Raw genomic sequence first — 15,297 nt, 5'->3', positions numbered from 1 at the left:
CGCTGCACACTGCGTGGACATCTTCAGAGAGCTATCTACAATGACTCCAAGATCTTTTTCCTGATTAGTTGTAGCTAAATTAGCCCCCATCATATTATATGTATAATTGGGGTTATTTTTCCCAATGCATTACTTTACATTTATCCACATTAAATTTCATTTGCCATTTTGTTGCCCTATCACTTAGTTTTGTGAGATCTTTTTGAAGTTCTTCACAATCTGCTTTGGTCTTAACTATCTTGAGCAGTTTAGTATCATCTGCAAACTTTGCCACCTCACTGTTTACCCTTCTCCAGATCATTTATGAATAAGTTGAATAGGATTGGTCCGACGACTGACCCTTGAGGAACACCACTAGTTACCCCTTTCCATTCTGAAAATTTACCATTTATTCCTATCCTTTGTTCCTTGTCTTTTAATCAGTTCTCAATCCATGAAAGGATCTTCTCTCTTATCTCATGACAACTTAATTTACATAGAGCCTTTGGTGAGAGACCTTGTCAAAGGCTTTCTGGAAATCTAAGTACACTATGTCCACTGGATCCCCCTTGTCCACATTTCTTGACCCCTTCCAAGAACTCTAATAGATTAGTAAGACACAATTTCCCTTTACAGAAACCATGTTGACTTTTGCCCAAAAGTTCATGTTCTTCTATGTGTCTGACAATTTTATTCTTTACGATTGTTTCAACTAATATGCCCGGTACTGATGTTCGAGTTACCGGTCTGTAATTGCCGGGATCACCTCTAGAGCCCTTTTTAAATATTGGCATTACATTAGCTATCTTCCAGTCACTGAGTACAGAAGCAGATTTAAAGGACAGGTTACAAACCACAGTTGTTAGTTCTGCAATTTCACATTTGAGTTCTTTCAGAACTCTTGGGCGAACACAATCTGGTCCTGGTGACTTGTTACTGTTAAGTTTATCAATTAATTCCAAAACCTTCTCTAGTGACACCTCAATTGTGACAATTCCTCAAATTTGTCACCTACAAAAGCCGGTTCAGGTTTGGGAATCTCCCTAACATCCTCAGCCGTGAAGGCTGAAGCCAAGAATTCATTTAGTTTCTCCGCAATGACTTCATCATCTTTAAGTGCTCCTTTTGTATCTCAATCGTGCAGGGGCCCCACTGGTTGTTTAGTAGGCTTCCTGCTTCTGATGTACTTAAAAACATTTTGTTATTACCTTTTGAGTTTTTGGCTAGCTGTTTTTCAAACTCCTTTTTGGCTTTTCTTATTATATTTTTACACTTAATTTGGCAGTGTTTATGCTCCTTTCTATTTACCTCACTAGGATCTGACTTTCACTTTTTAAAAGATGCCTTTTCATCTCCCATTGCTTCTTTTACATGGTTGTTAAGCCATGGTGGCTCTCTTTTAGTTCTTTTACTGTGTTTTTTTTAATTTGGGGTATACATTTAAGTTGGGCTTCTATTATGGTGTCTTTGAAAAGTGTCCATGCAGCTTGCAGGGATTTCACTCTAGTCACTGCACCTTTTAATTTCTGTTTAACTAACCCCCTCATTTTTGCAAAAGTCCTCTCAGAGCCGTATACACTCAAGAGAAGTTTCAGCCTAGCACTTCCCAAGGCACCAGAGGCAGGCAGGGTTGGATGTGACAATCAAATGTGTCATTGCTTATGCTCTCCAATATTATCATATGTAGTCTTGTTGCCACCAGAGCAAATAGCTTCCTGCTGCCCCATCATCCCAGTCACTTAGACTGAGATATTTTCCAAACCACTTTCGATTTTGGGTGCTCAATTCCCTATAATTTTTAAATGAGAATTTGGCATCCAAGTCCTTTGGGTGACTTTGAAAATCTCAGCCTTAATAGTCAAATGGATCAGATTTTCCTGAACAGGATTGCAGCGACTGTCGTTGGGGATAATTCACACCTATAAATGTCTTTTTTTTTACCTGGGTAGGTCTACGATGCACGTCTGCCAAAACCAGAGAAACATCCATGGAACGATCTGTCTTCAAGGGCAATGGAAGAGTTAAATAGCAGAAAGGGTCAAAAGTAACAGAAACTTTAGAGCATTTTGGACAGACCAGGGTGGATTTGAAAAGGCCATGAAAAATATCCACGATGATAGAGTCATTTCTTAATCTATGGTTCTCCCAAGCTTCTTTCGCCACCACCTGTAGAAAGCAAATAAAATTAATTCTGACTCATACACTTCACTAGAATTGTAAATAAAGAGACATGAGACAAAAGGAACTCTGCATAATTCTGATATTTAAAATATATATATACACACATATACATACATAGACATATACACATACATGCACACATACACCTAAGTAAGCTGGAAATACTATCAAGGTTCCCTGAACTCAGCCCCTCTTAACCACCTACCATTCTCTCTCACTAACCAGGTCTGCAAATCTTCCCTGCTGCAGAAGGAAATAGCGAACACCTAATTCTACCACTCTGTGTTAGGTCAGGCCTGTATTGCTACACATTTCCTCAGTGTTGGAGGTGAGAGTTGGAGAAAGAGGGGGCAGTGGAGGGAGCAAGTTGCTTGAAGTCCATGGGACTGATCCAAAGGCCACTGCAATCAATGGGAGTCTTCCTATTGACATCAAGGACTTTGGATCAGGCCCCATATACTGGATGCAGCTAAAGTTCATCTCTGGGCTGTATGTGGAAAGTATGACATAGAATGGATTTCCTGTCCATAGTGGGGTATGAAAGGCTTCATGTAGTCCTTACCCAAGGAAGGTATTTGCTTTCTGTCCTGACCCAGAAGGGACAGGTTGTGGTCTCCAGCTTGCAAAAGCTCTCAGCTTATAAATGTTATATAGAGTTCTCTCTGGAAGAGTAGAACACTGTGGCCTTTGAGCCTAAAGTTAGAAGATGATGATTCATAGACCAGACAAAAAGGGACCACTGTGATCATCTAGTCTGACCTCACATGTAACAAAGGCCATAGACTTCCCTGAATTAATTCCTGTTTGAATGAGAGCATAATCTTTTAGAAAACATCCAATCTTGGTTTAAAAATTTCCAGTGATGGAGAACCCACCTCAACGTTTGGTAAACTGTTCCAATTGTTAATTATTCTCAATATTAAAAACATATGCCTTATTTCTAATCTAAAATTGTCATACTTCAGCTTCCAGCCATTGGACCTCGCATAAGCCTTGTATTATCAAATGCGTTTCCCATGTAGGTACTGTAACCCATTAAGTGTCTCTTTGTTAAACTACACAGATCAAGCTCCTCAAGCATCACTATAAGACATTTTTCTAATCCTTTAATCCAGAGGTTCCCAAACTGTGGTCTGTGGACCAGTGGCAGGCCACGAACACCATTCAGGTGGTCCACGGATAGTTCCCTCTAAGGTGCATGCCCGGGCGGCCACGCACAAGAGAATGAAGGGCCACTCAGCTAATTAGTGGAGCCGCACAGGCATGGCTCCACTAATTAGCTGCCTGGACCCTGGAGGAGATGCACATGTAAGGTGAGGTAGTGGCCTTGGGGGGAACAGGAGGTAGATGGGAGGGGGCAGTGGGGTGAGAAGAGGGAGTAGTGGGGAATTTGGGACATGCAGGGCTGTGGTTGCCAGAGAAAGAGGCGACTTTCTTCAGCTCCAAGGCTGTGGCTGCCAGGGAGAGATGGCCCTCCTTCCCAGCCTCAGCTCTATGGCTGCTGTGGCTGGGGAGAGACCCTCCTCCTTCCCAGCCCCAGTTTAGGGACTGCCACGAACTACCACGCATTAGAAAGGTAAGACTACTAATACTAAAATATGAGTTGTGTGCTTTTATTTGTAGAACAAAAAAACATTATTAAGGGTTTTTTAATATTGCGCTTTTATCCAAAGCACTTTACAATAGTTAGCTAACGGTACAAACAATATCTGGAAAGATCATTAAGTGGTCCACTGAGACCCTCAGCAATTTTCAAGTGGTCCATGAAAAAAAAAAAGTTTGAGAATCGCTACTTTAATCACTATCTTGGCTCTTTCATAGAATCACAGAATATCAGGGTTAGAAGGGACCTCAGGTCGTCATCTAGACCAACCCCCTGCTCAAAGCAGGACCAATCACCAGATAGATTTTTGCCTCAGATCCCTAAATGGTCCCCTCAAGGACTGAGCTCACAACCCTGGGTTTAGCAGTCCAATGCTCAAACCACTGAGCTCTCCCTCCCCCTTTCTCTGAATCCTCTCCAATTTAACAACATCCTTCCTGAAATGTGGACACCAGAACTGGACATGGTATTTCCAGTAGTAGTTGCAAGAGTGTCAAATACAGAGGTAATATAATCTCTCTACTGTTACTCAATATTCCCATTTATGCATCCAAAAATTGCATTAGTCTTTTTGGCCACAGCTTTGCACTGGGCACTCACGTTCACAGCTGATTATTTACCATGATTCTTAAGTCTTCTCCCACAGTCACTGCTTCCCAAGATAAAGTCCCTCATCCTTTAAATATGGCCTGAATTCTTTGTTTTCTGATGTATGACTTAATATGTGGCTGTATTAAAATACAGATTGTTTGCTTTCACCCAGATTACTAAGAAATCCAGAACGCTCTGTATGAGTAACCTGTCCTCTTCATCATTTAACAATATTTGTGTCATCTGCAAACTTGATCAGTGATGATTTGACATTCTCTTCTAGGGCACTGATAAAAACTATTAAATAGCAGTAAGCCAAGAACCCCTCCCTGCAAGAGTCCACTAGAAACACACTCACTCCATGCTGATTCCCCATTTAGTTACATTTTGAGACCTAACAGTTAGCCAGTTTTTAATGCATTTCATGTGCGTCATGTTAATTTTGTACTTCTAATCAAATGTCATTTGGTACCAAGTAAAATGTTTTAAAGAAACCTAAGTATATTACATTAACACTATTACCTTCATCAAACTTGTAACCTCATTGAAAAAAAAAAAGATATCAAGCTAGTTTGACAAGATCTGTTTTCCCTATACACATGATGATTGGCAATTACAGCACCCTCCTTTACCTCTTTATTAAAGGAGTTCCCATATCAGCTATTACATTATCTTGTCCAGAATTGGCATCAGACTGATGAGTCTATAATTACTTTGCTCATCCCATTTATTTTTTTTAAATATTAACACTCTAGCTTTCTTCCCCAGTATTCCAAGACACACTAAAAATCAACATTAATGGCCCAGAGAGCTCCTCTGTCAGCTCTTTTAAAACTCTTTGTTGCAAGTTATTTGAACCTACCAATTTAAAAATGTCTAGTTTTAGCAGCTGCTATTAAATATCTTCTTTAGATACTCTTGGAATGAAAAGTATTTTTATTAATCATCATTATCCTATGATACATCTACATCACTTGGCTTTTTCCCCAGTGAAGGGTAAGGGGACTGAACTAAAGAAAATCTGCAGGCAGTAATCATGGAGATATCTGAACTGGCTTTCTGGAAATTCTTGTCAAAGTTTCAGGATTTCTATTTGCTTGAGCCTGTGGATTGCGAGCTCTTCTTGGTTTGGCACACTTTGCCTATGGTACAGTACCATATGCACTATAACTAGGTACCTGAGATGAGATCAGAGTTATTGCCAACAGCAGGGCTCAGGACTATAAAGGAAAGATATTGCATAAAAGCTCATAGCGTCTCCTTAAGTTAGAGAAAAATGGAAGTGCTTGGATAAAAGGCAAAGGTAGGCTGGGTCCAAGGCCTCTTCTCCTTAACAGGATTCTAGGTAATTCCTTATATACACACAACAAACAGCTTTATGTGGTATCTTGGAGAAAAGGTAAATTATGTCATCATTTGTGTTGCCACATAATCACATTCACTGCACACAGAACACAAAAACATAATTTATTAAATTCTGTGCTCCAACACCACATATGGAATGACAGTAAAGTGATAAGTTGCAGTGACATGGGATAATGCAGTTTCCATTCACATTTGAGTTTATTAGCTGCATTCTGCTCACTAATCTCCCTCTATTGAGGCTTCTAGCATTCCAAGTGTCAGAGCAACGCTGGGGATATAACAAGACCACTGCAATCCCAAGGTGCAAACAATAACTTAAGCTCATTTGCAGCTTTAACTATCATCTTCCTGGCTTTGGACAGCAGTTTAGCACAGACTATTCATGCTATTTAAATGTAGCTCAGATCCTCCAGTGAGCATAGGTGTAATTTTATCTAAGCACTGTACCGAATCAGGCCTGCCATTGGCATCCTTGAGCTCCAAGTAGGGCTTCTTCTTCACTCGGTTCAGATCCTCGTGCAAGCCATCCAGGAGGAATGCCAGGAGCTCCTGAGAATCTTGCTGCTGGTACCCTGAGAACTGAGGGGCAAAACGGCCAACCTGGGTCTAAAATTAAAACAGAATAGGACAATCTGTTCAGAGCAGCATCATGCATGTATTTGTAGAAATGAAATAAAGAAATTCATATCCCGATTTCTGCAGAACTCTGCAGCAAGAAGCTGTTGTAGAATTTATTGCTAGCTACAATGAAGCTGAAGGCAACATAACAAGGATGTCAGTACAGATTTTCTGGTCTATTTTAAAGTTAGAGCATCAGTTAGAGCAGCGTTTCACAAAGGATGGCGGGTGCCCTTCCTCCCACATGACATGAAGGATTAGCTGGGTTGTGCGGCGCAGACAGGCCTCAACTGTTATCCAGTCTCAGCTTTCACTAAAAATTATTAAGAGTGAAATTCTGGCCCCACTGAAGTCAGTGGCACAACTCCCAGTGACTTCAATGGAGCCAGGACTCTACTCTAAGTCTCTAGCTGTTTTAATTTCAAACAAACTTTGAAAACTGACTAGAGTATAACCGAAGGTAACAATAACAGCCTAGATTTGACAGTGACTGACTCATAGTTGTTACTGCTAAGTAATATTGAAAAGTGATGTTCTATTTCAAATTTATGATAATTATGAAAAAGACTAAACATCCACTATTGAATCCACATCACGGCTTAACGTAAAAATTTAACACTTTCAAAAACTAAACACACAAAAAGAGTTCATTTGGGGACAGTTAAGGACGCTTCACGATATATGTCTCACACCAAGCCAAGATCTTAGAAGTTAAGGGGAAAGTTTCCTGCATTCCTTGCCACTTCCACATCACCCACAACACTGTCAATAAGCGACTCCACCATTCCATAAGGCTTACATTTCCACCTTCAACAGCAACTCACCCCAAATTCAAGCTTATACTTTAAGGCAAAGCCTTTATAGCAACTTCTGACATTATTTCAACAGATTGGCTTAGTTGAAAGTGACACATTCCATACATTTGAGAAGTTATTCTACCTTAACACTGTTCAGGTTGTTTGGGTGCCTTAAATGCGTTTCCCTTCTTTGACATCTGTGGATTTATTTTTATGCTCAACTTCAACTTGGTTTATAATGTTTGCTTCTGAGGTAACTGCAACATTATTCTAATGTTTGCAATTTTGGTGGAGCGGTGGTGGTCCCAGGATATGGAACAGACAAGGAGGGTGAGGTAATATATATTTTAATTTCCCCTCTATTCTGCACAGGTGAGGTCACATCTGGAGTATTGCATCCAGTTCTGGGCACCCCACTACAGAAAGGATGTGGACAAATTGGAAAGAGTCCAGCAGAGGGCAACGAAAATTACCAGGGGGCTGGGGCACATGACTTACAAAGAGAGGATGAGGGAATGGGCCTTGTTTAGTCTGCAGAAGAATGAGGGGGGATTTGATAGCAGCCTTCAACTACCTGAATGGGAGTTCCAAAGAGGATGGAGCTCGGTTGTTCTCAGTGGTGGCAGATGACAGAACAAGGAGCAATAGTCTCAAGTTGTAGTGGGGAAGGTCTAGGTTGGATATCAGGAAACACTGTTGTAATGGGTTCAGTCACAGAGACCCCCTTGGGACTGTCACCTGATGCGCTAAAATTACTTCTGAGCCTGTTTTTCCTGCCAGCTTGGGACTCCAGAACCCTGACTTGTTGACCCAGACCAGCTAGCCTGCTGCAACAGAGACGCAGGTCTGGTCCAAGCCCCCAAAGCTGCAGACTTTAACCAAAAACAGGTCAGCAGGTTTCCTATCTCCAGCACCCAGACACCCAGCTCCCAATGGGATCCAAATCCCAAATAAATCTGTTTTACTCTGTATAAAGCTTCTACAGGGTAAACTCATAAATTGTCCGCCCTCTATAATACTGATAGAGAGATATGCATAGCTGTTTGCTCCCCCAGGTATTAATCACTTACTCTGGATTAATTAATAAGTAAAAGTGATTTTATTAAGTATAAAAAGTAGGATTTAAGTAGTTCCAAGTAATAACAGACAGAACAAAGTAAGTTACCAAGCAAAATAAAACAAAACACGCAAGTCTAACCCTAATACATTAAGAAACTGAATACAGGTAAAATCTCGCCCTCAGAGATGTTCCAATAAGCTTCTTTCACAGACTAGACTCCTTCCTTGTCTGGGACCAATCCTTTACGCTGGTACACTCCTTTTTAGTTCCAGGTCAGGTGGTAATTAGGGGATTTCTCATGACTGGCAGCCCCCTTCCCTTTGTTCTCTTCCACCCCCTTTTATAGCTTTGGTACAAGGCAGGAATCCCCATCCCTCCTCCTAAAGCACCAGGTTTAAGATGGATTGCAATATCCTGTGACATGGTCACATGTCCTGTGAGACCTCAGTCTTCATTCTTCCAGGACTGGCCTGCAGGTACCCAGGGAGGTTTGCAAGTAAACAGAGCTATTTACAACCAATTGTCCTAGTCAATGGAAGCCATCAAAATCCAAGCCACCATTAATGGCCTACACTTCGCATAATTACTATAGGACTTCAGAGTAATACTTCACATTTCAAGCTTCAGATACAAGAATGATATTCATACAAATAGGCTGAACACACTCAGTAGATTATAAGCTTTGTAATGTTACCCTACAAGAGACCTTCTGCATAAAGCATATTGCAGTTACATTATATTCACACTCAAACATATTTCCATAAACATATAGCGTGCAACGTCACAACTATTTCACTAGGAGGGTGGTGAAGCAATGGAATGGGTTACCAAGGGAGGCAATGGAATCTCCATCCTTAGAGGTTTTTAAGGCCCAGCTTGACAAAGCCCTGGCTGGGATGATTTAGTTGGGGTTGGTCCTGCTTTGAGCAGGGGTGGACTAGATGACCTCCTGAGGTCTCTTTCAACCCTAATATTCTATGATTCTATAATATCTTTATTGGACCAACGTCTGTTGGTGAAAGAGATAAGCTAGTTAGTTCAATAAAAGATATTGCCTCACCTACCTTGCCTTTCTCACATCCTTCTAATGTTATTTTACCCTTTGTACACCAAATGAAAAAAACTTTTTTGCCTGAGAACATTTTAAAACACCAATCCTACAATATTCTTTCACGGAGGATAGGTCAATCAATGGTTATTAGCCAGGATGAGCAGCGATGGTGTCCCTAGCCTCTGTTTGCCAGAAGCTGGGAATTGGTGACAGGGGATGGACCATTTGATGATTACCTGTTCTATTCATTCCCTCCAAAACACCTGGCACTGGCCACTGTCGGAAGACAGCATACTGGGCTAGACAGACCTTTGATCTCACCCAGTATGACCATTCTTATGTTACGTTCCTATTTCCATATCACACTATTTTCCTTTGTATGTTTTAAAATTCTGTTTTGTTCACAGTTCAGCTATTTTATTGTCAAGTTCAAAATCTTTGGCTATAATATGCTGAGTAGGTTCCTATGTGCTTTATCAATTTGTTCCAGCACCCCTCTGAAGATGAGAGTACCTCATTTTTAAAGATCTGGAACAGCACTTGGGCAATTTTTCATTATAGCTTTCGTGATAGCAAAACCTGCGGAAAGACATTACAACTTTCATTCTAACCCTGCTTTCACTACCATCCCTCCCTGAAAAATGTGTCTACTTACTTTGAACATACGAGGTGCCACGTGAGAGTGTCTCCCAGACCACATCTGCTTAATAAGCTCTGCATATGCTTCTGCAATTTCTCCTCTCATCCCCAGAGGATTGTCGTGATTTATTTCAGCCTCATATCTATCTTCCAGGAAATACTCAGTCAGAGGTGGGGTGTTACTCAAACACTGAAATTAAAAAAAAAATTTACAAAGCTCATGTCATTGTCTAGGACAGCAAACTCCTATGAGAAGGAAGTAATGCAACAGTCCAACTTTCACATCAGTACATATGTGAAATGACAAAACCTTTATAAACGCTCATGTGAAAATAGACAGAACAAAGTATTTAAAAGGAACAATGCAAGTTCTGAATCTACAGCTCTCTCACAACTTAGTAAAACAGAAAGCCTCGTATTGAGATACAATGCCACTCAGACAACAAAGGCCATATAAAAGAGTTCACAATATTCCGACTTCTCTTCCAATGGTAAAAAGTGTAAATACACATCTACCCTGATAAAACGCTGTACTCGGGAGCCAAAAAAATCTTACCACGTTATAGCTGAAACCGCATTTTATCGAACTTGCTTTGATCTGCCAGAGTGCACAGCCCCGCCCCCCTGGAGCCCTGCTTTACCATGTTATATCCAAATTCGTGTTATATCAGGTCGCGTTATATCACAGTAGAGGTGTATCAGCACTTTGCTAAGGCTATTGCTGAAGCAGAGATGCCCCTTTAATGCACAGCTTCTGTTCATGTCACTTACAGTTTAATGAAGAGTTAATTTCAGTTTAATGAAGAGTTACTTTCTGATCTACAATTTCTCCACCTTGTCTCCAATCCCAGCACTAAACACATAGCACTCGGCGTGGCTAACAGCAGTAGTGAAGCTAGCCTCTGCTTAGACAGCATAGCTAGCTGTTTTCAGGAGTGTGTCTGTTAAAGGTTTTCCACCCCACTGAACTCCTGCAGACTGAAATGAGGCCTAAAAGATACTATATAATTGTAACTGTCCACAGTGGAATCCATGCATCCAACAAAGTGGGTATTCACCCACAAAAGCTCATGCTCCAATACATCTGTTAGTCTATAAGGTGCCACAGGACTCTTTGCTGCTTTTACAGATCCAGACTAACACGGCTACCTCTCTGATACTTGACACAGTAGAATGGAGAATATGAAAAGGGAGCACTCTATTCCATGTGACACCTTTCTCCCCACTCTGTCTATAGCAATTTTCCTCATTTGTACTGAGATTAAAGATGCATGAGTAGTCGACTTCTGTAACACAGTAGAACGTCTCTAACCTACACGAATGGGGGAAACTCTTGTGTGAAGTACCAGAGGCGGGAGCAACACAGTGATGCTGTGGTCCCCGCAAACCAACATGGCAGGGAGGGGTGTGTACCAATCCCTGGACCTGCCCCACTCAATGAATCTGAAGATTACCCATGTACAGTTGGTCTTCCCTCCTCCTAGCTGCTCCTCCTCCCTGGTGCTGAGATACTTTCTGTAACCCAGTGACTCTAGGAATCAGCATTGAGCAGGGTAGGGAGGCTTTTAGGAAGCTACCTTCCTGCTCTCCTCGACTCTGCCGTCTGTGTGTGCCTGGCATAGAGTCCAGGTACAGCGAGGGAATGCAATTGCTAAACATGGGGAAATCACATGTACATTTTATCCAACAACGAGATGGAAATATTGTCAAAAAAAGAAAACTGACAGTATTTAAAAACAAAAAATACCTTATCTTGAATCTCTGCCCCCATGACCTCTTACCTGTATGCAACCTATTTAGGCTAGACCAGGGGTAGGCAAGCTATGGCAGGCGTGCCGAAGGTGGCACATGAGCTGATTTTCAGTGGCACTCACACTGCCCAGGTCATGGCCATTGGTTCAGGAGGCTCTGCATTTTAATTTAATTTTAAATGAAGCTTCTTAAACATTTAAAAAAACCTTATTTACTCTACATACAACAATAGTTTAGTTCTATATTACAGACTTACAAAAAGAGACTTTCTAAAAATGTTAAAATGTATTACTGGCACACGAAACCTTAAATTAGAGTGAATAAATGAAGACTCGGTACAGCACTTCTGAAAGGTTGCCGACCCCTGGGCTAGACGCTCTTCAGGACAGCTAATGGTCTTCTAACAGGCCTATAAAGTGCCTAAAACACTCTGAGGTGCTATATGAGAGCACGAGACAGGTGTGCAATGGATCCATGGGGATAAGGCGTGAAGTGGATTCTTTTCAGCCCTTTACCTGTAATGCAGAGTTCATGAAGCAGGTGTTTCCCAAGTTACTGAGCCCACAGATGCCGGGCTGTGACTGGGAAGGGGACTCCCTGCAGCTGTACGAGTTGTAGGAGAAGCCAGAGACTCTGGAAGAAGAAAACAACAATTTTTTATCTAGACCACACCAGTCCACATTTCACCCATCACAGCAATGTTTACGATTTGCATCAAATGCTATTCCTTCTTACTGGTGCTTTTTCATATATTTCTGCTCTTCCATATTTGTTAGTTTTGACATCTCATTTAACTCTGATCACTGGCAGGTCTGATGTTTACTGTAACAATGTATTTTCTGTATCTATTCAGGCTACTTTTCTTTGACCATTTACCTCTAGTACTTTATGACAATATTTTCCTCAAGTGTATGGTGCCTACAATCCTTTATCACATTATACAGACATATGCAGGTGAGCTACTACTTCACAAAAGTTGGTGAAAGTTTTATAGTCTCTGCCTTGTGAAGTGCCTATCACAGCCAAAGAATGGGACACAAAACATCTGAAAGGGAGAATAGGTGTTGGAGTAAGTGCTAGTTTTTCATGCAGTTGGGCTAGAGTGGGGCAAGTGTTTCTTTCAACAACAGCTTGAAAATATAAGTAGCCAGAGATAACAGGGAGGACACAAAAAGGTAGTCACAGGAAGGAGAGGGGGAAAGAAAAGCATTCCTGCTCTTACCCCCTGCCAAGGCTGGAGCTGGTCAGTCCATAGGAGTGATTGCTATCACCATTTGCAATGGCAGAAGAGACAGACATTGAGGAATAAGAATTTACTGATGATGCTGAAGTACTAGTAAAATTTCTGCTAGTTGCAGTGCTTGATCTGGGAGAAAGGAAAGAAGCAGAAACAATGCCACCAGTTTTTGCAAACCCCAGACTCTGGCACTCTGAAATAAAGGTCATTTCTGATTGAGAATTTACAATCTTAACCTGTTAGTACCTGCATTTCCAAAACACTAGTCTGGAACACGGGGTCAATCTAGGGCATCACAAGTGAGAGGCAGAAACAATAAGCCAATCATACGCAAGAAGAGGCCCCAGATGGCATAAGCACAGGACGTTTGGACTGAGTGGGTAGCAGGCTCCAAACAGCCTGGTGCACTAAGAAATTACACCCTCTAAAAATAATAAAACCTTTTCCCTAAATAAACAACAGACTACCAAACAAAACACCTCTCTTTAAAACTCACTCTAACTATGCAGGTAAGAAACAAACCGCAGACTAAGAAAGGTGGGCACTACCTAACTTGGGCCAAGTACAGCATGTAAAACTACATGCTTCGTGGCTAAGTGGTGTATGCAGGAACCCAACACAAGCAGTCTGTAGCACTCAGAGCCCAGCTGCATCATCTTGAGGTTAGAGCGGGTGAACTGGAGGAGCAGAGAGACAGAACTACTTATATGGGGTAGTCAGTAGGCGGATGGTAAGCCAAATCTGGACCACCAGATGCTTGTGAATGGACAAAGATATCCTTTTATTAACTTGATGATGATCATTATTGTTCTTGTTTTTGTGTTATTTTCTCGGAGTCTAGACCTGGACCAAAAAATATGGACCCGACAAATAATTTATTACCAGGGTGGATAAAAATCAACGACTCAAAAAAAAATCAAATTTAAATAAAAATATCAATCTAAAGATAGTTTTAATTAAGATACATTATAGCTCAAAGATATCTCATTATCGAATAGGAATTATAAATTATAATTCTATAGTATGAGAATATATTTATGTAATGTTTAAGAAAAGTTTGGTAAAATGAGTTCCGATAGTTCATGGATTAGGGACCCAATCTTATGGAGTTCCAGGGGCTTCGGTATAGATTTAGGTGAATCTTTCTATCTAACCAATGGGACCCAGTGCTCAGTCTAGACAATACCATCAGAGAAGCTTAGTTTTGCAGTTCTCAAACTGTGGATTTGTGTCTCAAGAGATAACATGCTTGTTAACAGCAAAATTGTTTTTAGATGAATAAATAAAGGTGAGAAATAACAAACCTCAACCCTATTGTCCCTCTGCAAATCTGTGTACATACCTCTCTAAAAGTGCAACGTTTCAAAAAGTTCAGTGAATAGAAGATTGTTGGGGATGGAATAGATCTAGACGAGGAGAAAGTCTGGAGATAAATGTGAGGAGGAGGGGGACAGGCAGCAGAAACAAAAGTGAGCAGCATATTCCAAAAGTCTGGAGGTCTTTCTGAGTGTAGCCTTCATTGATTTGAATTCTATCATACCATTCTCTCACTAGAAGGGAAAACCTATAACGGCAGCAGGCTGTAACAGAGACCCAGTTCGGGAATATTTTAATGAAGTTCCTCTACCTGTGGGTAAGACAGGCATGCGTGCTAAATACAAAAAGTGCAACAAAGAAATGCAAGGCCTGCTTGCCCAAATGAAACAACATTGTGAGAAATGTTCCTTCTCAGGAGGAAGCTGCACTGAAGACGATGTAAGGAACATGTCTAAATATGCAGGATCTTCATGTTAGTAAACTTTACTTCATACTTCTTTCTTAAGGACTGCCTGTCTTCCTTCTGGACTATTCTTGAATTCTCATGTTTGAGCAAAAAATATAGTTGCTACTCTATGGTACTATCATTTTAGATGCAGTTGTGATAAAAAATAAATAGCTGAAATAGGCAGATCTTCCTTTTACAATGTCACCTTGAAAGTGAGCAGTACGGTAATAATAATTAAATAACTGCAATGACTTATTTGGTTTAGGAGACTTCATCCTCAACATACAGGATTCTGAAAGACTATCCACCTTCAAGATCACCATCATTTTCTATAGTTTCAGAGTTATCTGCCAATGATAATGTTTCAGTCACATCATGTATGTCACAGAGCCACGGTATATTACCTGTAGCAAAAAAAAAAAAAAGAAAAAAAAAACTCCACCATCCAGAAACAACTATAGATAAATTTGTGATAAGAACCAGTAGATTACAAAAAGAGAGATATACTAGTTCACAAGCCCAATATTTTTGGTAAAAAGTGACACATCAAAGAGCCGGGGGTTGCCTTATAAACGGGTCTACACCAAAATTTGATGATTTTAAACTCTATGGAAATCACTACCTGGAGCATTTGCAGGCAAGGAGCCCCTCAGCTCCCT

At 40.8% G+C, this 15,297-nt stretch overlaps 1 protein-coding gene across 1 annotated transcript in view; it reads right to left on the bottom strand.

Moving 5' to 3' along the window:
• Nucleotides 1-15,297, bottom strand: part of LOC127054156 (ubiquitin carboxyl-terminal hydrolase 4-like) — a 122,700-nt gene that overhangs the window by 59,844 nt on the left and 47,559 nt on the right. Inside the window, 5 exon segments of the mRNA XM_050960072.1 lie at nucleotides 1,921-2,145; nucleotides 6,167-6,325; nucleotides 9,901-10,074; nucleotides 12,152-12,269; nucleotides 12,859-13,002. Coding sequence (XP_050816029.1) covers nucleotides 1,921-2,145; nucleotides 6,167-6,325; nucleotides 9,901-10,074; nucleotides 12,152-12,269; nucleotides 12,859-13,002 — 820 coding nt within the window.

This window comes from Gopherus flavomarginatus, chromosome 6 (genome assembly GCF_025201925.1).
Source record: "Gopherus flavomarginatus isolate rGopFla2 chromosome 6, rGopFla2.mat.asm, whole genome shotgun sequence".
Lineage (NCBI taxonomy): Eukaryota > Metazoa > Chordata > Testudines > Testudinidae > Gopherus > Gopherus flavomarginatus.
This window is presented reverse-complemented; position numbering and strand designations above follow the sequence as displayed.